This window comes from Erpetoichthys calabaricus, chromosome 18 (assembly GCF_900747795.2).
Source record: "Erpetoichthys calabaricus chromosome 18, fErpCal1.3, whole genome shotgun sequence".
NCBI lineage: Eukaryota > Metazoa > Chordata > Cladistia > Polypteriformes > Polypteridae > Erpetoichthys > Erpetoichthys calabaricus.
Window position 1 is genome coordinate 87,521,223 of NC_041411.2, and position 25,818 is coordinate 87,547,040.

At 38.3% G+C, this 25,818-nt stretch overlaps 1 protein-coding gene across 2 annotated transcripts in view; it reads right to left on the minus strand.

Moving 5' to 3' along the window:
- mgll (monoglyceride lipase) overlaps positions 1 to 20,451 on the minus strand; it is a 204,865-nt gene extending 184,414 nt beyond the window's left edge. The window contains exons 1-2 of one of the 2 annotated variants that reach the window (XM_028824024.2): positions 20,260 to 20,451; positions 17,550 to 17,685 (exon numbers count right to left, since the gene is read on the minus strand). In XM_028824024.2, coding sequence (XP_028679857.1) covers positions 17,550 to 17,685; positions 20,260 to 20,410 — 287 coding nt within the window. In that variant the 5' untranslated portion in view covers positions 20,411 to 20,451. Of the gene's footprint in view, positions 1 to 17,549; positions 17,686 to 19,515; positions 19,647 to 20,259 lie in introns of those variants that run through there. The other variant, XM_051921170.1, reaches the window with a different exon arrangement.
- Between the last annotated feature and the right edge of the window lie 5,367 nt (positions 20,452 to 25,818).

The window sequence follows — 25,818 nt, forward strand, 5'->3', positions numbered from 1 at the left end:
AAGCAATCATGAAGTGTGGATGATGGCATGAAACTCATATTCAGTGGGGAATCATGAATCTGCATTGGCCAAGAAGATGACGCTAGAACTTTGGTCTGGTGCAGTTCTAAGTGAAACATCTCGTAAAGTTGACTGCCGGAATAAAAACAATGAAATTCCCCCACCCATTTCTAATATGGGGAGGCATGTCCGGTGAAGGACTGGGGAGATGACAATACACAGATATACATTTCTAGTACTAGGGTGTTGTACCGTGTTAGCCGTTATGAATGTAGTGAGAAGTCAAGCAAAATGACACCATTTATTGGCTAACTAAAAAGAATACAATATGCAGGCTTTCGAGGCAACTCAGGCCCCTTCTTCATGCAAGATGTAATCTGAACAAGGGGCCTGAGTTGCCTCGAAAGCTTGCATATTGTACTCTTTTTAGTTAGCCAATAAAAGGTGTCATTTTACTTGACTTCTCACTACAGATATACATTGAAATTGTGGACACTTTTTTTATTCCAATAGAAAATAGGTTTGTAATAATGAAATCGTTTTAAAGGATGATGATACATCTTGTCACAGAGCAAAAAAAATTAAAACTTTTCTTCCAGACAAGCCTATTAACTCCTTCACATGGCCAATAAACAGCCAGATCTCAATCCACTTGAAAAATTATGGAGGAAATTAAACAAAATTGGTACAGTACATGACAAGGCTCCATCCTGCAAAGCTCATCTGCCAACTGCTATTCGAGAGAGTTGGATCCAGCTTGATGTAGGAAATTGTTTTTCATTAGTAAAGTCCATGCCTCAAAGAATTAAGGCCGTCATAAAAGCTCGAGGAGGAGCAAAAAATACTAATTGTAATTTATTATTTTTCCACAACATTGAATGATTCCATAATTTTTTCCACTACTTTATCTGGAAAAAGATTATGTAAAGTAATTTAATTTGTCTGAAGTATGTTTCACGAAGCCAGAATGTTCATCTATTCTGCAAAAACAGTTTTGTGTTATATCTTTGATTTGTTTATTTGCTATGAAGTAAAATATCTGGGTGACTATCCTCCGTTTGGTGATTTCATAATTTTTGACAGGGGTTATATTATTCAATTATACACTGTATGTGTTTTCATGGCTTTCATAATATTTTACTTGTTACACGGATATAAACAATGAATGTTTCTAATATTCTTACAAAAAAAGAGGAAACACTTGTCCAAAATGATTAATTTTAAATACTTATTAAATCATTTGTCTATCAAAATCAATAGAAAAAGATGCCTATTTTGAGTAGGCCAACATTACACATTTTAAACTATATCACAGGAAATATCTATCTAGTAGGAACAGGTGACAGTCGCAGTGTACCTGAGATAGTACCGTGCTAGCCGCGGATCAAGACCGGACTACGTAGTAAGGTAATAAGAGGAGGTGATCCTGAGGTCTAAGTGCTGTCTCAGTGAACATCAGAACAAGATCAATACCAAGCTGAACTAATCCACAGCTAGTCTTGTTTTGGCCACCTGATTGCCAGTTAATCACAGCATGCCAGCAATTAACATCTCGCCCTCTCTCAACAACGTACCGCTACACATTCCTTTCTATTTAAAGGGGCAGAGTACAGGGAAAAAGTACATCATCATGTAAACTGATTAAAAATGAATGGATTCATTACTGCAAATGTTATTCACTTTGAGCATATGAAAAAGTCCAGAAATCCTTATATGGATAGCGAGAGGTACATGTTCATGTAATTTTATCTTCTAATTGACTCGACTCTCTGTAACTCATGGACAGATCTACCACCAGGGTGACCTTGGTGGTGCGTGCCCTGGGGCCCTGGTCACCAAGGGGCCTTGACATGTGTGAGAAAAAAGTTTCTGGTTTTACTTCATGCTCTTCCATGCAACACATGTACATGGATACTCACACATTATATTGCCCCCACTCGATGTAATAATGTATAAGTGACTGCTTGCCTAAATCTCTAAGGGAGATCACCTCCCTGCTCGTTAATTTTTTTGTGATGCTCATTGAGAGTAAATACATTCATATGACACCCTGGGGCCTGTGAGAGTGTTAATCCAGTCTTTCTGTAACTAATTCCCCAATTACATAGATAATACAGAAGTGTTCATACTTGTTATGTATCCAGCCTTTCTTAATAATCAAATAAATCCTTCAGTCACCAAAATGTATAAAATACTTAAATCATTTATGTTTGTAAAGAATGTCTCACTGCAGCACACACTGGGAGAGGTCTCATATCAGATCTGCAGAGATATTTCCACGACACTCTGAAGGGATACAGCATGAAAGAGACACCCCCAGCATAGTGGAACAAGAGCAGAGACCCATCTCAAGAAAACTGACAGCACTTTTCAATGCACACTTTCTGAACTGGCAACCAAGTGATTTCTTAATTATAAGGACACAGAATCTGGATCTTTTTACTAAAGATTAATGGTTAAATATATTTTGATCTGTATTTTCCTATTTCTTATATTACACAATATTAACAATTTCATACATCGCTTGTCTTTTTATGTGGCATTGAATTAAATATTTTAATTCAGTGTCACACTATACTTCTATACAGCATATAAAGCATTAAATGGCCAAGGTCCGGCTTACTTGTCTGAACTTATCATGACTTACAAACCAGAGTGCACATTAAGATCTCAAGATGCCGGTCTGCTTATGATTCTAAGGATTAATAAAATAACAGTGGCAGGTTGAGCTTTTAGTTACAGGGCCCCTAAACTGTGGAGTGGTCTGCCTGCTACTATAAGAGATGCCCCTTCGGTCTCAGCTTTTAAATCCCTGCTGAAGACTCACTACTTCAGTTTAGCACACCCTGACTAGAGCTGCTGATTAACTGTACAGACTGCATCTCTGTTGTTAGTCATTAGCACTAAAACAGAAGTAACATGATAGCTATAATTTGTTACTAACCCTCACCTATTCTGTTTCTCTTCTCGGTACTCAAATGTGGCACTTGGTGCCACAGCCCACCTGCCAAGTTGTTTTGCCTGCCTAAGGTAAAGTCATCCCTGATGGAGGATCGCAGGAATCGTGTGAAAGAGGGGTCCTTTCATCGGATTGGCTGGCCCAGCGCTGTTTCAGCCGTGGAATGGCCAAATGGGGGAGGCAGCTTGAAGGATGAGGTCTCCAGGACTCTAAACATATCCAAATCTTATCATGTGATATCATCTACTGTTAAATTCTGCTCCGTACTTCTAAAATTTTTATTTTTATACTGTATTGAGGATTTGTTCTGTTCTGTGTATTGTATTGCATTGTATTGTATTGACCCCCTTCTTTTGACACCCACTGCACGCCCAACCTAACCTACCTGGAAAAGGGGTCTCTCTTTGAATTGCCTTTCCCAAGGTTTCTTCCATTTTTTCCCTACAAAGGTTTTTTTGGGAGTTTTTCCTTGTCTTCTTAGAGAGTCAAGGCTGGGGGGCTGTCAAGAGGCAGGGCCAGTTAAAGCCCATTGCGGCACTTCTTGTGTGATTTTGGGCTACACAAAAATAAATTGTATTGTATTGTATTGTACTTCAGTTCAAATATAAATATAAAATAAGATTTTTTTAATGGCATATTTCTGCTTTTTCATGTATGTAACAGAATTAATTGTGTACCATTACCCACCATACCAAGTCCATTAAACATGTTTACTTGGTGTCTACAACCTTGTTCCCCTTCTCCGACTCCCAGAAGCCCACTGCAACTGCATGTAGTCTTAGTCTTGGTTCGCCGCTAGTTGGCAGTACTGGGCCACACTGCAATGGCACTAAACCCAAAAGTTAATCTTGTTACCAAACATACATACTAAGACTGGATCAGCATGAGGGCATCCTGAACTAGTAGCACACTGCAACTGCCTCAAACTGAACAGTAACAGAAATAGTGATACATTTTCAACAGAAAATGTATTATCTGTAACAATGGATAAAGTCAAGCAATTTTACCAAAAGCCCATCACAATAATAATAATAATAATAATAACAAACAACAATAACAAAAAAAAAGATAAAACAAAATGCAGCACAAACAGCAACACCACAACAGATACAGCCCAAGTTAAGCGTCAGAAGTCATAGTGCTGTTGCTTTATCTTTTACCATTGGAAATGTGTTTCTCCCCAGGGGAAATTGTCTAATTGGATTATTTTGTTTAATTTGTTGTCCTGTAATTCATTTATTGTTTTCTTTTCTTGGTTGATTAATCCAGATCCCCATAATAATTGTTAACTATCTAACTACCCACACCTGAATAGGAGTGAAGCCTAACATTAGGATAAAACAGACGCTGTAACAGATTTTGGAGTTTCAGCCTTGGAAAGAGACGACACATCACCAGAGAACTTTAGGTTCCTACTATTTTCTGATCACAAGGATTGGTGACTGGGATTGTGGTGATGGCTGGATGGGCCGGTAGATGCAAGGCAGATGGAAAGCTTCAAGGATTGTTGCTCATCTCTTACATTAACTTGTATGCAAATTATTTTGTTCCTGCTTGGTTACTGGTGATTGATGTTTCTGCCAACATGATCCTAGATAAAGATACATTTTCATGTATGCTTTCTTCAACCAGCTGAAGAATAAAGTAAATAAGTTAGATAGATAGATAGATAGATAGATAGATAGATAGATAGATAGATAGATAGATAGATAGATAGATAGATAGATAGATAGATAGATAGATAGATAGATAGATAGATAGATAGATAGATAGATAGATAGATAGATAGATAGATAGATAGATAGATAGATAGATAGATAGATAGATAGATAGATAGATACTTTATTAATCCCAATGGGAAATTCACATTCTTCAGCAGCAGCATACTGATACAATAAATAATATTAAATTAAAGAATGATAATAATACAGGTGAAAAAAACAGACAATAACTATGTATAATGTTAAATATTAACGTTTACCCCCCCCTGGTGGAATTGAAGAGTCGCATAGTTTGGGGGAGGAACGATCTTCTCAGTCTGTCAGTGGAGCAGGACAGTGACAGCAGTCTGTCGCTGAAGCTGCTCTTCTGTCTGGAGATGATACTATTAAGTGGATGCAGTGGATTCTCCATAATTGATAGGAGCCTGCTGAGCGCCCTTCGCTCTGCCACAGATGTTAAACTGTCCAGCTCCATGCCAACAATAGAGCCTGCCTTCCTCACCAGTTTGTCCAGGCGTGAGGCGTCTTTCCTCTTAATGCTGCCTCCCCAGCACACCACTGCGTAGAAGAGGGCGCTCGCCACAACTGTTTTGATAGAACATCTGCAGCATCTTATTGCAGATGTTGAAGGAAGCCAGCCTTCTAAGGAAGTATAACCGGCTTTGTCCTTTCTTGCACAGCGCATCAGTATTGGCAGTCCAGTCTAATTTATCATCCAGCTGCACTCCCAGATATTTATAGGTCTGCACCATCTGCACACAGTCACCTTTGATGATCACTGGGTCTATGAGGGGTCTGGGCCTCCTAAAATCCACCACCAGCTCCTTGGTTTTGCTGGTGTTCAGGTGTAGGTGGTTTGAGTCGGACCATTTAACAAAGTCATTGATTAGGTCCCTATACCCTATAAGTTGATGTCAAACTTGGCTAATACTGTAAACTGAACTAGTTTGACAGTTGACAAAAAATGAAAAAATTATTTGTGTCATTCAACAATTAAAAAGGAATGCCATGCAATTAAACGGCACACTACGACCTGTGACGTGTATTCTCTGTGATCGTGTGATCTCTATAAGCCCTGTGATATTTTTCCTTAACACGCTGGTAACAATAGCTGAGGATGAGTAAATATTTACGCTTACCATTAAATGGATTCTGATAAAATGAGTCAGACCTGACAGGGCTGGTTGTTAAGAGTGAAATGGCTGCTACATTATAATCAAGTGAACCCTATAGTTCATGTTAATGAATGTGGTTAGCTTACCACTGCATATTTTTTGGAAAACATTTTACAGTATTTACTCTTGCTGAGTTGTATTCAAAGCAGCTACACTTTGTATTTCAAGGGTGTGTAATATACATATGTGTGATTCTGAAGTCCCTTGATAATGGCAGCAGTGTCTAATAACGTAAAAAGATACCAATAATCCATCATGACTGGGTGAGCCCGAGCCTAACCACAGCTTCTTACAGATTTTTTTTTAACTTTGAAGTGGGATTTTCCTACTTTATTAAACTTTATTATATTTTATGAAAATGTGGAATTATTTCAATATGTCACACAATTATCACAATCCTGCACCGAAACACCAGCCTACTGGTCTCTTTCTCCCTCCCGTTAAATATTTAACCTTTCTTCTCCTCCTGACTCCATGCTTAATAAGCCCCTGGCATGTGTAGCTATAAATTCCATTCCAGCACTTCCAGGCCAAGCCCTGATTCCTTTGTCACGGAAAACGTGCTTCAGGGTAATTGGCCCTTGGTGCCCCTTCAACATTGACCATGCTCTAATGGATACATCTCCATATTAGTAGTCATGCTGACTTTTATCAGCTTGGTCCCACATGTTTCCAAGCAGGATCATGTTTCCTCCATTGGTCTTAAAGTTTTATTCTACCTCTGGTGTTCACTTCTTGACCACTCGCTTTATCTGGGTAGAGGGTCAGGTAACATTGAGAACAGGTTTATGGCCTGTTCACTAGCACCCTAGTGGGTCATAACAGGTTTCCATTCAGGTTACACTTCTTCGTTTGCATTGCTGGAGGCCCTGGCATGGTTTGGAGTTCCAGCCTGTGCATCCTTCTTCTGAAAATGAATTAGTGACTTACACTGCCACTACCTATGTGCATCCCGCCTCTTGATCTTTATCTTGTCTCTTTTTCCTTTCTATGACTCTGAACTGAATAAGCAAGTTAAAAAAAAAACTTCTTCTTCTTCTCCTTCCGGCTGCTCCCGTTAGGGGTTGCCACAGCGGATCCTCTTCTTCCATATCTTTCTGTCTTCTGCATCGTGCTCTGTCACACCCATCACCTGCATGTCCTCTCTCACCACATCCATAAACCTCATATTTGGCCTTCCACTTTTCCTTTTTCCTGGTACCTCTATCCTTAACATCCTTCTTCCAATATACTCAGCATCTCTCCTCTGCACATGTCCAAACCAACACTATCTCGCCTCTCTGACTTTGTCTCCCAACCGTTCAACTTGAGTTGACCCTCTAATGTACGAATTTATAATCCTATCCGCCCTCGTCCCGCCCAATGCAAATCTTAGCATCGTTAACTCTGCCACCTCCAGCTCTGTCTCCTGTTTTCTGGTCAGTGCCACCGTCTCCAGCCCATATAACATAGCTGGTCTCACTACTGTCCTGTAGACCTTCCCTTTCACTCTTGCTGATACTCGTCTGTCACAAATCACTCCTGACACTCTTCTCCACCCATTCCACCCTGCCTGCGCTCTCTTTTTCACCTCTCTTCCACAATCCCTATTACTCTGTACTGTTGATCCCAAGTATTTAAACTCATCCACCTTTACCAACTCTACTTCCTTGCATCCTCACCATTCCACTGACTTCCCTCTCATTTACACACATGTATTCTCTCTTGTTCCTACTGACCTTCATTCCTCTCCTCTCTAGAGCATATCTCCACCTCTCCAGGGTCTCCTCATCCTGCTCCTTTCTATTGCTACAGATCACAATGTCATAAGCAAACATCACAGTCAACAGAGACTCCTGTCTAATCTCGTCTGTCAACCTGCCCATCACCATTGCAAATAAAAAAGGGCTCAGAGCCGATCCCTGATATAATCCCACCTCTAACTTGAATGCATCCGTCACTCCTACTGCAGACCTCACCACGGTCACACTTTCGTCGTACATATCCTGTACAACTCTTACGTACTTCTCTGCCACTCCCGACTTCCTCATATAATATCACAGCTCCTCTCGAGGCACCCTGTCATATGCTTTCTCCAGGTCCACAAAGACGCAATGCAACTCCTTCTGGCCTTCTCTATACTTCTCAAAAAAATCAATGGGTGGAATTTTGTGTATAGCAAAAAAGTGAAAAGTGAAAGTTCACTTTATAAAAATAAATTTAAATTAATTTTAAGACAAATAAGTCACAATGTTATTGTTATGTATAAATGATATATAAATAAACCTCCAATGTGTATAAATTATGATGCTACTCTTTAATAAGCTATTCAGTATTGTAAGTTTCACTAGAAGTCTAAAAAAGAAATGATGCAGCATTACTTTCTTGGCAAAACATAAAAATCACTAACAGAACCCTAGATATTTATTTCACTATGACCCACAGTGGAAAATCTCATTTTCAACCTTATTCTGTAATCTCCAGTGTAAATACAGACACTGATGTTTACTCTTGACGATTAGCCATTTAACTGCATACATGGATACACTGTACATGTTTAATTTTTAAGCTAACAGGAAATTAGAGGTTCTATCTCTTCGATCTTCCTTCTGTTTGTACAAAATGAAAGGCAGGAAATTTTGGGATTCAATGGCTACAATTAACAACTGATTCTCCTTTCTTCCTCAGTGTACTGCCATTACACACCACTTGTCTTTGGTGCACTTTCAACAACCTTTTTCACTGTCTTTTAGTTTAGCTTTAGAGAAAATCTGTGTATTTGCTTTGACAACGTATTAAACGTTTTTACATTTCATAAATGTTTTTAATAAAACCAAATCAACTAGCTAATTAAAAGGGCAGGCTCAGTTATACGACACACTCTGGACTCTCTGGAGGTTGTAGTAAAGGACAAAATTAAAACAAACCTGAGTGCCATTGTGAACAATGCTGCGCATCCTCTCTCTGACACACCAACACCAAGGACTTTCAGCAGCAGCATGTCAGGAAACACTATGGGGGGCTCCTTTATACCAACAGCAATACGCATGTGTAACGCCTCCCTAGGACTGGGACTGTCAACTCACGAAGTATTTCTTTCTTTTTAAATTTACGTTCTTTTTAGTCATTTTGGTGTGTGATCAGAGTGTGTATGTGTGTGTACATATATATTTATCTATTTATGTATTTATTTATTTCAAGAGCTTCTTGAAAAAAGTTTCATTTACCCCTGGAGACAAACAAAGTTCTATCTAATAAGTAACCTTATAATAAATATTTGTGAGTGTTTAGGAATTGCAACAGATACTCCTCCATGCTCTTGAAAACACAACTCACATAGCTGTTAGACAACTGTATAAAGCAGAGAGCTGCCGCATTGTATACTTAAAACAAATGCTGTAATATTGGGATTAAGCCCCGTGCAGCAGAGTTTTCACTGGGTGGAGCGCTCGACATTGACGTTGCAGATATTCTTTTGTGCGGTAGCTTCCTTCAATTTGGATGCTTACATTTTTTTTCCTTTGTGTATAAACTCATTCTTTTTATGGTATTTCATACATGTAAAAACATAGTCACGGTGTTACACAACAATACTAGAAGAAACAGTGATGAATCACTTAAAGATGTTTCACCCTCCACATGTTGAGCATGTTGACCTTGCCATATAGGTTGTGCATAACTCTAACAAGTAATACTGGCGGTGCGTGCAGCTGGAATGTGGCGACGTATTACACGTTGGCCAGACATGCAAGTAAGAATGCCACCATACTCTGTGCTCATGACAATAAACTTGGAAGATGAATTGTTTTCACCTAATATATATAATGACAATTACATCTCTGAACTTTTATCACTTAGCTAAAGAGAATTGTTACATAAAATAATGGATATTATTATAAGTAACACAACCCCTTTCACACATAAAGTCTATTTAAGTATTTACCTGTAAATTCTTGGGTTGAGTGCATGTTTAAATAAAGCCAGGTCAAAAATTCCAGGAATGAAGACCCCACAATGTGTCCATTTGAGACCTAGAACTCATTTCAATAATTCCCAGGTAGGCATGATGAGAATAAAAGCAGAAAGTTCAGAATGTTCATACCGTTAACACGAAAGTACCCATATTGTGTGGGAACAAACCAAAGACAAGAGACTGGAGCTACCACTTGGATCATTTCACAAAAATGTAGTGATTTCCTAAGGTTATCTGTTTGGACAGTGTCTCAATTGGACCAATTTTGAAACAGGAAAACTACTATTCAAAAGGAACACAGTAACAACAAGATGCAGCTGTGTGTCACCTGCTTTTCAGACCCTGTTTTCCACGACAGCACTGAAGCAGAGGTGAAGCTGGGGGAACTGAGGGCTTGGAGCCTGGCCAATGTCTAGATCAGACGCTGAGCAAAGTGCAGTTTACCAAAAGAATAAAGTGCAGCATGCATTCGAATCGTTCCTGTATGTACTGTTTTTAAATTTGCACATCCAGAGCACTGTTTGTCTTTAAAGTACCTTTTGATACAGCAGTACACAGTGTAAAGCAGGGGTGGGCAAAGCCAGTCCTGGAGGGCCACAGTGGCTTTTTTTGCTCCAACCCAGTTGCCTAATTAGAAAACAATCTTTGTCAATAATTTAATTTCATGACTTGTTACTGCTTTAAATTTGGCATGTCAGGTCATTCTCATATTCTAGATTTTTGTCTTCCTTTCTAAGGATATAACTCAAATGATTTGAAGTCTAAAACAGATGAGTAATTCTCAGTCCTTTACTTTTTTTCTCTTCACTTTCCTTCCAAGATTTTAATTAAACCAGACAGGTGTAAATGGAAACAAGCTAAATGGAGAAATGCTGGTTTCTTTTGTCATTTGCATCTTATTGCTAATAAGGAGCCATTAAAAACCAAAATACAGCTGTTTAAGACTAAAATAAGCAATGAAGGATTCAAAATCTTAACGAGCGAGACAATTAAAATGAAGCAGAAGTGTTACTTGAGCAATAAGTGCTTCTTATTAAGCAACTAGGTTGGAACAAAAACCTGCAGCCACTGCGGCCGTCCAGGAACGACTGTGCCCACCCCTGGTGTAAAGTGATAATTAAAATATAAAAACAGAAGGAGCAAACATTGCAGCTCACCAACACACTTCCTTTTAAACAATAAAAAGTAGTCTGCTACCTTACAAAAGATGAGATTTCCATGTGTATGTGTGAACGAAGAAATCCAGGTAAACTATTGGTATGGTTTAGTTTGTTATGTAACATCATCACAGACTGATGTAAAACTAAATCAACAAAAAACTAAACTCAACACTTCACATTTTCAATCTTCAAATCTATCCATTTACAGGTACCTAATACCCTTGAAAATAACGAAACCAGGAAGAACTCCAAGGAAATAACAAATACCTGTTTTATAGATCAAATAGCTCAAGTCCAGTTTTACAAAAAGCAAACTGATAAGAAACTATTACTTCAAAACAGTTAAAGAAACAGGACAGGTTTCTTACAGTATATACATAAAAACAACATCTACACCCTACAATTAAAATTTGGTCGATGGAATGCAATTATTTCAGCTAATTTAATTTAGCCAATTGAAATCTCCCATGATTTGCAGAAGATGATTAAGTACAGTCAAATGAGGAAATAAAGATTCTGTATTCACACTACAACTTCTGATGGTAAGATTAATGATATGAAGCAACACTCTGAAAGACGGCAAATATCTTAGAGGCATATGGTAAGAACTTTTAACAAAGTCATTAAAGAATGTATCTGGATGATGAGGTGGGCCATTTATGATAATACAATGAAAAATGAGAGATTATGCATAAAAGACACATATTGAGACATATATACGTGTAGACTATAACTACTATACTTGGAAACTGTTCTTAGAGAAAATGTAACTTTTATCCTGACTTCTATTAGTTCCACAGCAAATTTCTACATATGTCTACTAATTATTGCCTATGTACTTAGTCTTAACAAAAGTACATTTTTACATAGTTGATAGACTATAATACTCAGCCATCCACTTAAATATTTGCCAAACCCATTCATCCATTCATCCAGTCCTTCATTTTCTAAACATGCTTAATCCAAATGTAGGCTTCCTTTGAGCCACCACATATTCTGACAGCAGTCGGAGCAAATAAATAAATGTGATTTTACACAAAAGAAGGCAAAATGTGAATGTCCCGAACCTGGAAAAATATTTAGAAATGATGTTTTGCTTTCAAACCTAACCATCTGCCATAAAGTCCCATTGTGTTTAGATTTTATTGACATGATTGCGGTATTGCTGGCTGAAGTAATCAGACTGGAGGTTTGAGAATAACATTAGCGTGCCTTGAGAAATTAGTGCGTCAGCTGATCAAACAGTTAAAAGTCAAATACAATGCCGGCTCCTGAATTATAACATGCAGATTTTAATGAATTTGAAAGTGTTAATTGCATCTAAAACTGTTTTGCAGCAAAGGAGCTGAATGCTCCACTGCAGCTGATCGTAGCTACACCTGGCAAGAAAAAAACATCTATTGCAAAATAAGGTCTTAGCTGTACTTAGCACAAAAAATATCATCACTGTAAATGTGAAATCAAAAATAAATAAGTATAAAATAAAGAAAAACATTTGAGAATGTACATCTTTAAACACTCCGTGTCACAGCACTGTTGCCGCCTCATGGGAGATAAAGCATTTATTTCTGTTCAAATAAACATGTCCTGCTTTCCGTGAGAACCAAACATGTGATATGATTGGCTCTTAACTTTCAAAACTGACAAATGTAATCTGACTATTTTCTAAGAGAAGCAGATCTGGGTCTCTGTTTTTGTTCTTCCATTGTGCAAGGTGTGTGTTCCATATACAGTACTGTTAAATCTGATTTATTGTGCATCTGACTAATATAAATCCTAGAAGGTTTGTTTAATTCTACTTTTACCAAAAAAACTGAAATTTTTGTTCATATTATTACCATTTTTTAAGACAAACATCAAGCTTCAGCATTTTTATTGTTGTCTAAAACAGTACAACTGATGAAAAATTTGTGAATTGCGATACAGCATAAAATAGTCTATGTATGCCCTGCTGTGAGCTGGCGCCCTGCCCGGGGTTTGTTTCCTGCCTTGTGCCCTGTGTTGGCTGGGACTGACTCCAGCAGACCCCCGTGACCCTGTAATTAGGATTCAGCGGGTTGGTAAATGGATGGATGGATAGTCTATGTATGCTTGCATTGAGTATATATGAACAAATGCATTGTATTTATGATAAAATGTGAAATGTTTTTGTTGAAAATGTGTTTCCCGTATTCTGTATGAATGTATGATAAAGAAAACAGTTAAACTGGCATAAAAGCTCTGGTTCTGTACCATACAAAATAAATTGTATTGTTGTTATTTGTTAACAATATGTTATTAGTTTGTGACTTTTTCACAAGAATATCAACTTCTAGCCTTTCAATAGCCTTCAAAACATTTTCAGGAGTTGATAAAGGAAATTTCTGAAAAACATATGTAAGCAGAGGCTGCAGGTGTCTGTTACCTTTTCATTGCTATACTTCGACTGGACAACAAGACATCTAATGCTGCTAAGGTCTAGCCATATGAGTATCTAATGCCTTCAGAGAATCTTTTGTGTAAATTGCAAACAAATACTCCCATACCTTCAATTAAGTATAACGCAGTCCAGTGGTACTTGGCAGTGACATTCATGTCTCTGGTGACTCTACCTATGAAGTCAATAGACGGATTGGGAGAGCATTGGGGGTCATGAGGTTGCTGGAAAGGGGTGTGTGACGCTCCCGATATCTATGCAAAAGGACAAAGGTCCAAGTCTTTAGAGTCCTGGTGCTTCCTGTCTTGCTATATGGTTGTGAGACATGGACGCTATCCTGTGACCTGAGACGAAGACTGGACTCCTTTGGTACTGTGTCTCTCTGGAGAATCTTTGGGTGCAACTGGTTTGACTTTGTGTCGAATGAGCTGTTGCTCAGTCCTCATTGTCGGGGACCCGAGTGGCTGGACCAGGTCAAGGGGTCAACCACGTAACACCTCGCTGCGGCGGATAAAGGGTCATTTCCGGAGGGTGGGACTGGACCGCGTGTCTGCCTGGGGGGTTGCCAACCTGGATCCCGAGTTCTTTCGTCGTGTGGTGGGTGTGGCAACACACTGTACCAGTGCATGCTCCCCAACTTGATAGATAGATAGATAGATAGATAGATAGATAGATAGATAGATAGATAGATAGATAGATAGATAGATAGATAGATAGATAGATAGATAGATAGATAGATAGATAGATAGATAGATAGATAGATAGATAGATAGATACTTTATTAATCCCGATGGGAAATTCACACTTGACAGTAATGCATACAATCATGGCTGTAAACTCCTTTCATAAGCAGGACAATTTTCTGTACTTGTCCATGGGGTTTTAAGATAGGTTATATGCACAGTTATACTCAAAATGTGAGTAATGATGCTTCTAGTGAACCAAGAAGGCCATTGGTTAATGTTACATATTTTCATCTTAAAAATGTCACTACTTTTGAAGTGCTCCTATTTTTTCACAATCACTTGGGTTTCTATTGTACAGTAGTGGAAGCAGATGTCCAGTGTGTTTATAACAGAGAACAAATGGAGGATTGCTGGGACATACATTATGATGGTGTCAAGGAGACACTGTAAGACATAAGACACCGTTCTTGGTAAATTTTACCACTGGAGAAGCCAAATAAATAGCCCAGTTTGTAGTTGGTATCGTATGAACAATGTGGTTACATGGTCTCATTCGTACATCCGGAGTCTGCACACCATCTTAATCTAGAATTGTGGTGACATTTATTTTTAAACAGAAGTCATACCTTCCCTTTAATTCAAATGTGTTATTTCCTCTTTCTTTCACTGTGCGTAGTAAAAAGCTATGCTTGTATTCAATTTCCTATCACAAGTTTCAAAATGGCCTTTCTTGGTGGTATACGTTTCTTTCAAGAATGCATTGATGGGTGTCTGGGTGAGCCTTTTAAAGCTGCAAATCATCTATAGAAACAACGTATGTCTAACTGGCACCTAACAACATACAGTATATAAAAGAAAGAGTGCTTTATTCTACAGAACGTTTTAACATTAGAAACAACAAATCTTATAATAATAGGCAATTATGACTTATTTTCTTTTAAACAAATTTCCTGTAAGAAAATAACAATAAACTGAAAGTAAATTAGTTAATAATGAAAATGCTGAATTCATGACAGAAAGCATTAAGAGGTTTTGAATCAATACTAGAACCCACCCAATGCATCAGCCACATCCTCCGCTAAATTACTTTTTTAATATTGAGATGCAGTACTTGAAAAATGGCCACTGGGTCACTGCTTGATACACTGCTTGAGGAATTTTGAATAAGCAAAATAATGTTATGCACCATTACCTAATGAAGGATTTTATTTTTAAGTTTGAAAGGAAAACCTCCCTATAGTATATGATATGGTGATCAAAACTATTTACAAGGACTTTCATTAAAATCTTTTCAGAATAATATCAATATCACATTGAAATAGAAAATCTGTTACTAAATGTTGCTGGTTCATTGATAAAGATTACAGTTTAACCTGAAAGATATGTTATCATTTATATCTTATCTGAGGAATATGTATTTTATACTTTAACATAACATTCCAGAACCTAGCTCAAGGTTAAGGGAGACTGGTGGCTATCCTGGCAACACAACTGGCAAGGAAGGAATTGGCCCATTCCAGGGTACTAGTCATGCTCACAATCATATAGTCACTGACTGACTTCAGCCTCTGTCAACACTGAGGTGACAACAGCTACAGATGAAGCACTGTTTCCCTTGGTACAGTTTTATACACTCCATTTGGTTGTCTAGATCGGCCATTTTTTCTGCATTATATTTTTTTCTGATTGTCATGGTAGCACCCGGGTCTTCCCAAGGAATGTTTTCAGAATGTTGCTAGGGATAGTGAGGTCTGGTCAGCTTTTCTTAATACACAGTCAAACATGCAATGGGTCACAGATAACATTTAAGCACTTATTTCACTCGGGGCTTACGCCCCTTAAAAACTGCCAAGATCAAAACATCTACTAGAGACAGGCGCTGCACACTGAGAAACAGAGAGAAGAAATAGGCACTGAACACAACATAAAACTAAACCAAGAAAAAATTAACAAACTAAAACAACGGTATAAAAGACACCATACAACACTATACGCGTGTCTAATGTAATCAACAATACATAGTTGGCATAGCTTCATTTATCATCTTGCATATTCATTTAGATTATTTTTCTAGGTATTCTAGTTTCATTCCACAGTGCAAAAATATCGGGCTATGTTGACTGGCAAATCTATATTACCCCAAGGTGAATGAGTGTGCTCTATCATGGCATCTTTCTCAAGGCTGGCTCCTGGTAATGCATTACAATAATGGATGGAAAATTAAACATACATCCATCCATTTTCCAACCCGCTGAATCCGAACACAGGGTCACGGGGGTCTGCTGGAGCCAATCCCAGCCAACACAGGGCACAAGGCAGGGAACCAATCCTGGGCAGGGTGCCAACCCACCGCAGAAAATTAAACATTGACAATAAAATAATATTCATGTCCAATGGTACAAATAACTACTTAAATTTATTTATATATTATTAATAAAGTAGCATGGTGATGTGATTCTACAGCAGTCGGTGGCTAATGGGACATGAGAAAATAAATGAAGAACATTACGAACAACACTGAATTATTATTAGTGTTTTTTTAAATGTACTTTTATTCTTACACAACAGATAGATAGATAGATAGATAGATAGACAGACAGACAGACAGACAGACAGACAGACAGACAGACAGACAGACAGACAGACAGATAGATAGATAGATAGATAGATAGATAGATAGATAGATAGATAGATAGATAGATCTATGTCCCCCAGGATGACATATATGAATAGGTGGAAAAATAAATAAATAAATTTAGTGTGTATACACACACTAAATCTAGAATCAGAACTTCACAGGGATTCCAGGTCATGCCTCTTATCATTTACTTCAATCTGCTCTCAGGAAAGGACTAAAGCTGACCTCATTCCATTCTTTCTCTCCTCATACACAAACCGGCTTACAGCACTTGCTGAGCAACAGGTGGCATAGTGGATAGCACTTCTGTCTCACGGCTAAAGTGGCCTGGGCACGTGCTTTTCTTGGGGTATTTCAGTTTTCCTTCTATATGCCGTGATCCTGCAATTTATTTCAATTGGCAATGCTAAATTGTCATAGTACACTGAGTGTGGTTGTATGCACAAGTGTTTCTTGTGGCTGCAGACCAAAATGATATCCAGGATTAGAACCTGCTGTGAGCCTAATGCTCTGGACTTTGTGACCCTTAACTACATATGGATTAAGTAAATTGGAAGTACAGATTTTACTACTATACCAGAACTTATGTGTATTACAGAAATATCTATCAAGATTGAACTTTCTGTAGAAGGACTCTTAAGCTCACTTTAATTAAACCTTCCATCTCTGACAGACACTAAACAATTTCAAACAATGAACTGCAGATAACCATAAGATAAATTGCAATTTTAAGCCTCCTTTATGATGAGCTTTGTACTACACTTTTATAGCAATATTTAATCTTGCATAGCTAAGATATCTTTTCATCTCTAGCAGCAATAATAATTGTAAAACCAAATTACCGTGGCTGACCCTTAGGCTCCCACGACTTGCAGAACAGGTACTGTCCATCTTCGTTAACAATATGTGGAAGATCTTTGTACGGAACTCCTTGGGGGCTTAGCCTTTGTGCTGTTTCTTCTGGCATCTCTGTGAAAACTAATAAGAAGCATAGATGTTAGGAAGTAGGAAAGTATTTTCATAAATTAATATAGTTGCATTCTGCAGTAAACACTCCCAAGATGCTTTGCATGTGCAACTGAATTTTACACAAATGAAATAAGTTGCTCAAAGTCACATAGTCACTAAGCGGTGAGCACAGGTAATATTTGGTTTATAGTCCCACATGACAGTACCAGGGCACACTGTCTTCATAACAGTCTGTGACAAAAAATATTTGAGTAGAACCAAAAATGACATAAAGTTTGCATGTTCATTATGCACATAATAACCACTACAGAGTGTACATTAGGCTTAAAAAACAGAATATTGAGATAGGTTGAAATCCTGGAAAACTGGGGATAAGGTTCACTTGTTGATTATGCAAACAACTAAAATAGTTTAACAGAGGCTGAATTAATAGATTTCATAGGGTGGCAAAATAAACTTCAAGTGGTTATACTATACTGTGAGACAAAGCTAGCAATAATAATTGTAGAAAAGCTCTTGCTGCTCTCGAGAAGCTCTTCACAGTGACTATAGTGTCAAAGGTTAGTCATACATACACAACAGCAAAAAGGCAATTGCAGGAAGGCTACCAAACCTATGAGAAAGCTTACCACAAGCCTGTGCCAACCACTTCCATTATCTACAGAAGTGTGACACCCTTGTTGAATTGTTGGATAACTCCTTGAAGAACAACAGGTATCAGTATATAAGGCACAATTGCACGAGACAGCCAGTTATCTAAACTACTTGCTATTGGCAATATGATACAAATTCAACTAGATCCTGTCATTTACATTACAACCTTGCTTGAAAGGAGTGTATATTGCTGTACTTTAAGCAGACAGTGTCCAACCATAATTACCTGCTGTCTCACAGGAATGTCAACATTATTGTTATTTGGCTGGCAACTTTGCCCAAGGTGCCTTACAACATTTGAGACATACAATTGCTTACATTTATTTTGTTCTTTTGTTTTCCAAAATGGAGCACAGGCAGGTAAAGTGACTTGTTCAGGGCCACACAGTGTCAATAGTGGGATCTGAACCCACAAGCTCTAGGTTTGAATTCCAAAGCCTTAACTGTGGTACAGGCACCTTCAAAACAGTCTCCAGCAGAGTACATGAGGGACATTCGAGGACTCAAACTAAAGCCTGCTCAAAATCCTCAATCAACAGCTGCCTCTCAAGAAAACCACGCCATAATGCTGGACTGGATAAACTTCAGGAACCACTCACCACCCATATACTCATCCACAACCCCGTAACCCATTTCTGGATCAATAAATCATTTGTTTTCTCTAGTTCCTATATTGTTTCTAACGTTACATGTCACCAATTCTGTATGTCAGTCTTTATGTACATTTGATCATAGCTTCAGGATGCAGCTATACATTTTTATATTATATATAACCTACCAGAAACAATCAAACAATCTGTCTTTTACTTACTGTATATAGATAGTCCTTAACAGTATGCCCTGCCACAAAGTTCAAACTAGGCTGCCATCCATCCTTCAGAAACGGCAACTTGGACGTACAAATAAATACATTAGCTCAGTCTGCCTCTAACATCCTGCATATATGCTTTTAACTAGGTTAGGAAACAATTGAGTTTGCATTGTTTTAACAATTAAAATAACTAGAATATAAGTCCCCAGACCTTTCTAATTGCGTCTTGAATCGTAAGGTGTGGAACTATAGTTTAAAGCCCCAAATGACTGTTACTGTTGAAAGGTTACATATACAAAACAAATGGTATTATAGGCTAGTTTTGTTCAAATAGTTATCCACATCGATAACAATATCGTTAAAAAAATCCATACCTAATTTGTCAACACGCGTGTTCCGAAATCCGATCTGTCAGTGCATTGGAATACAACTGACGATAAGGAGCTTCACATTGACATAACGGTATAAAACCTTAGTATGTTATGAAGGGACGGGTCACGTGACAGCCTAGGCTTAAAGTCTTTGTGCTGAAGCTAAGAACTGGAGTCGAGGAGACTTTCCAGCACGTACCGCGGCGGGCAGATCCCCACTGCGCGTTTGACAGCCACTAGTTATCCGGCAGCCACGCGTGAACGCTCGCCGAGTTCTTCAGCATCACGCTGCCCGTGGATTGTCACCTGTCTTCATTCTTCGGCTGTGTTAATAATTGGGAAGGCGCGCAGCACTCACCTGGTCACAGCGGTTATTATCGATAATAATTAAAAAGTTGCGTGTCACAGAGTCTCCGGGCTATCGTGACATGTATAGAATACATTATCATGACAGAAAAATGCAAGGCTAAAGTTTGAACGGATCGCATACGTTCGAAAAGGACATGGTCAAAGTCAAGCAGCGAGCTGCCCTTTCCTCGCTCTCTTATAGACCACGCTGCTCTTCCGCCACGAACACCGACAAGGACGCACACACACAAGCACACGCGTGACACGGCGCAAAGGGCCACGTTCTGTTTCCCTTTAAGTGTCCAGGCACACATTTGCTTCACGAGAGCCCCCTGCCCGCTCTCCATCTCAGGCGACAGCTGAACGGAGGAATCAGTAACAGCAGATGAAAGTACTTGCCCGTCAGGTTCGCGGTGCACTCGCAAATTGCGTTAACTGCCACCCGTCCGACTCCGCGCTGACTCTCGGATGGCCTCAGCTTCCCGGCTCGGCTCGGCTCGGACCCGCTCGTGTGTGCTACTCCGCTGGAATGCTCTGACAGCCGAAACATCGGCGCAGCCGGTTGGATTGGCGACGGGGTGGGTTTAGAGGCGGGGCGGGCACAGATCGCTTGGGGGCGCAGCCGCGTGTTTGTAAACACAACAGACGCACCTTGCGCGCGCGTCCTCTCTCCATGGAACAGCTAATCTTGGAGGCTGTGGTCTCGAAATATAAAGATGCGTTGTGTAGGATTTTGGCTCTGCTTAGAAAACAAACAAAGAAAGTGGTGTTTGGAGACGACTGCGAATTTAAAAAAAAAAAGCCAAGAGAAATTAGATGTACCAGTCTCGGTAAAGGGCAGCAAAATGACCATATACACATCTTAAAAATGTTAATAAACTGCATCATTGTTTCATAGTTGAGAGGTTGGAAACTAGCATGTGAAGGGCGTCCATTTTACCCTGTCGAAAAAAAACGGGGAAATGTGTAGCCATCCTGAGTTAAGGTGACCAGGGGCCCCCAGTCTTTGCTCCCTGATTCAGGCAGGTGGCAGAGGAAACTTTATTAACGTTTAATCCGAGGCCACCTGCTCCACATTCCATCCAATAATAGAAATCGAATATACTGTGCAGTATCCGAAAGAGGAGGAGGTTGGGAGCATGCAGCACTAATTACTTTTAACTTTAAACCAGCAATGTGGCTTAATTTAAATCTCCACATAACAAAGATTTCACCGTGATGCTTTTATTAGCATCATTTTTAGTAACATTAAAATCCAACAAACTTCAATAGCATTAATTGCCATTGTGCTGTACAGCTGTTGCTGCAATCAAATTAGAAGAGGAAAAGTTAAAATGCTACATGAATTATTGGGACCACGAGGATTTTAATAGGTACAGCATAATACATCCCTGTGGAGCTTTATTAAAAATACAAGCAATCTGCTATAAATTCATATAACATATGATGATTTGATAAAGAATACTGATCAGTTAAGAATCTGCATGCAAATTGTGTACTAAATATAAAGATATTCCCTTCCCCTTCCTTTAAAGCAAACATCTAACTCATACATACCCTTAAATTATGTAGTAATCTTAATATAAAAGCTGTCAACTTTTGTATTAAATATTTTGAATCTATATATTATATATTATCTTTCACATATCTGTCTGTTCAGCACTCTTCGGAACAGTGTCAATGTCAATTTATTTATATAGCACACTTTAGAACAACTGCAGTTGAGCCAAAATACTGTACAATAAAAAGCATAAATAATAAAAACACATAATAGAACTAACCAGGAAATGCCATGGAATTAAAATGAGTTTTAGCCTACTCTTAAACACAGTCAGAGATGATGCTGTCCTTATGCTAAGAGGTAAGCTGTTCCGTAACTTTGGAGTAACACAGGCAAAAGAAAGATCGATCAGCCCTCAGATTTAACCTTGCGCACGGAGTGGCGAGCAAGAGCTGATGGGCAGATCTAAGGGCACTGGTGGGTGTACAGGGTACTAAAAGGTTAGCCATGTAGGCAGGAGCACGTCCATTAAGAGCTCTATAAACCAAACATTACATTTTTAAAAGCAATGGGATAGGGGATGGGAAGCCAATGTAAGGCAGCTAATGCGGGCAAAATGTGCGATTACCAGCATTCTGGAGCAGCTGCAGTCGAGAAAGGGCTGTCTGACTAATTCCACAATATAAAGAATTACAGTAATCACGTCTTGAGGAAATAAGAGCACGAATGACCTTCTCCAAATCACTATGGGATAAAAAAAAAAAGTTTAATCCTAACAAAAGGTCACAACTGATAAAAACTTGTACGAACAACGACATTTACTTGCTCCTCAAAATTAAAACATTAATCGATTAAAACGGCCAGGTGTTTAAAGTAAACCGAGAAAGAACCAAACGTTGTGTCAATAGCATTGAGAACATTAGATAGATAGATAGATAGATAGATAGATAGATAGATAGATAGATAGATAGATAGATAGATAGATAGATAGATAGATAGATAGATAGATACTTTATAGGAGGTTGAAATAACAACAATATCTATCTTATATCTATTCAGTGTAAGAAAATTTAAGGCTAAACAAACGTTAACATCATCTAAACAGTTCACAAGTGACTGAAGTGCTGGATCAGTCCCATGCTTGAAAGGAAGGAAGGAATGCCATAGGGGGACCATTTTTGGTCCCCAAAAGAATCATCCACATGAAGGTTCCAGAAGGAATCTTTTATTTAAATCCATAACATGATCCATAAATTGCAATGAATAGATAGATGATAACAAAATTTTGGAATAGCTTGCTCCCTGATTTTCAAAGGACTCTTGCTACATACAATAACTCAGACTAAGTTCAGGTTTTCTTGATCTGTTAGTATTCCTATAGGTGACTTACTATGCATTAAAGATTACTCTTTTGACCATAATTAACTTTTTCAAATCTGAAAGGATCAATTTCATATACAAAGAGATGGTTCTACAAAGACCCGGGTTCGCTTCCCGGGTCCACCCTGCGTGGAGTTTACATGTTCTCCCCGTGTCTGCGTGGGTTTCCTCCGGGCGCTCCGGTTTCCTCCCACAGTCCAAAGACATGCAGGTTAGGTGGATTGGCGATTCTAAATTGGCCCTAGTGTGTGCTTGGTGTGTGGGTGTGTTTGTGTGTGTCCTGCGGTGGGTTGGCACCCTGCCCGGGATTGGTTCCTGCCTTGTGCCCTGTGTTGGCTGGGATTGGCTCCAGCAGACCCCCGTGACCCTGTGTTCGGATTCAGCGGGTTGGAAAATGGATGGATGGATGGATGGATGGTTCTACAAGGAAACATTCAACCTAGTAAAGTGTCATTAAAGAACTGTTATTTATAAGTGTGTGTAGTGCCTTCATATCTATCTATCTATCTATCTATCTATCTATCTATCTATCTATCTATCTATCTATCTATCTATCTATCTATCTATCTATCTATCTATCTATCTATTTTAACTGGTCTAGTTAATGTATAGATAGTATAGATTCCTGTCCTGGTACAGTGTGAGCTACACTGGACTGATCAGTTCTCATTCAATGAAGGCTCCGACAGTTTCTGCTAAAAGAAGCTTTGACTCCCCTTGAGTCAGTAGTTCACAAAAAGTGTTTGAAATATGGTTGTTTGAACATTTAAGACAGAGAACAAACTTCAGATTATTAATCAAAGCTTGTTCAAAAATTATTTTGATAATTTTATCAGAACTGTTAATAATACAACGTTGCACATTTATGTTATTATTGTATCACATTTGTGAGGTTCAATGACTATATCAATGTTAATATTAAAGCAATAGTGCACTTTGAATGGTTAAAATTATATTCTACACTGCACACTGGTTGGCATGTAAAGTGTTTCATTAAGTAAAGGTCAGAATACTGCAAATTCAACATATACTGTAGATTTTATTTTTAAGAATATTTATGCAACACTTGGCAAATATCATACTTTATAAGTACTCCATTTCAATTCAGATTAGTAAAACATCCAATATAAGCAAATATGCAATGAAAATTCATAAAATTAGAAGTGACATTTCAGCCATGCATCTTCCTCTAGAATATGAAAAGACTACCAGCCTCCTGCTATTATTTCTTAAACTGAAGACTAGTAAAGGAAACATCAGCTTGATCTACAATTGCTGTGGTTTGTAGACCAATAATAAGAATCTTTATTCTACTTTAATCATTGAAGATGAATATTAAACATGATGTGACCTGGTATCATGCTCAAGCTTAGCTGCCTTTGTCAGTAAACCCAAATGGTGTCATTAATTAACGGCTTTACTAATGCAGATGGAGCCATGCATGTCGTGCAAGTCCTTTGTCCTTCAATTTTTCTGCCAATGCCAAAGCAGCGCAGACAACTCTCAGGGCTAAAAATTTCATGTGGCTGTATCTGCACTGAATGCAGGTGTTATTTTTAACTATTCTATAACTTTTCTTCTCTCTCTAATAATAGAAAATATTGCAAAATGAAGCCCATCTCTTGATGCACAGGATTGTGAATGCTTACTGTAGTTCATTCATTTGAATCAAGCCAAGTTGACCACCGTAATATTTCTGACCAGGCTAACTAAACTGTTGATGCAGAACTTCACACTGAGTTCAGTATATGGAATCATTACTAGCACTAAGAATATACAGTAGCTAATAGCTGCATCCCTTAATTCATTACATGCTCTCCCATTTCAATTTATAGCTAGTCTCATATCCTACCTCTCCTGTATAATGTTGTGAATGGCTCTGTCCTACATTTACATGTCAGAATGTATTACGTCCTTTAAATATTCTTTCTCTTCTATCTATTGTGCTCATATTATCTTTGATGCTACTGCCATTTTGTCATCAATAATGATGGCTATGATGTTAGAACTTTGTTATATTTATGTCTGCCTGTGCAGTTATGGTGTATGGCATGTCCAAGGAAAAATCGGATAACAGGCTGGCGAGTGCTGATGAAATTAGTGTCAAATATGGTTTTGTGTTTTCTCTTTGCTGTAGTCAAATGGCCTTAGCTTATTATATTCATAAATTTCCATTTCAGTTTTGTGTTATACAGTTTTCTTATTCTTCTTCCTTCGATTGCTCTTTTTAGGGGTTGCCACAGCGGATCATCTTCTTCCATATCTTTCTGTCCTCGTCATCTTGTCCTGTTACACCCATCACCTGCATGTCCTCTGTCACCACATCCATAACCCTCCTTCTAGGCCTACCTCTTTTCCTCTGGCCTGGCAGCTCTATCTGTGCTATCTTATTGCATTAAGTCATCTAATATATTAAAATTTTTAAACATACTGATATGCTTTGTTAAATGAAAATATGCTATATGGGATTATATTAAATTCAGTTAATCTATTGTCAGTTATGTTATTTTTATATACATTTAGCCATTATATGCATAAAAAAATCCAAAGCACTCTAACCTGAATAAATGAAAAACAAAATTATGGTCACTTCTATCAATTAAAAAAAATGTCATGACTTATTATAAGCATTTCACTTGTTGGAAGTTTCAGCACTATTTATTTTTTGAATGGCTCTGTCTTGCCACAACCTTGAATGGGATTAAATGGTTTGATAGTACCATCTATTTTAAATACATTTACTTATTTACATATGAGTTGTGTGACACTTTATCTAAGGCAACTTGCAACATTTTAAGATTCTTTTGTTTTTCCACTTGGAGCACAAGCAGGTGAAGTGACTTGCTCAGGGTCACACAGTGTCAGTAGCATGTTGTTTGCAGCTGTAACTGTAACCTTCATGATTACAGGATAACCCTGAGTTAAATTACTGTAAACAGGGCCGGATTTTCCTATAGGCTAACTAGGCTTCAGCCTAGGGCCTCAAGATCAAGAGGGGCCTACATTCAAATTGTTAGCAAAATTAAAATTACACTATTCTAAAAACAGTGAACACTAAAACACTGAACCGAAAATAA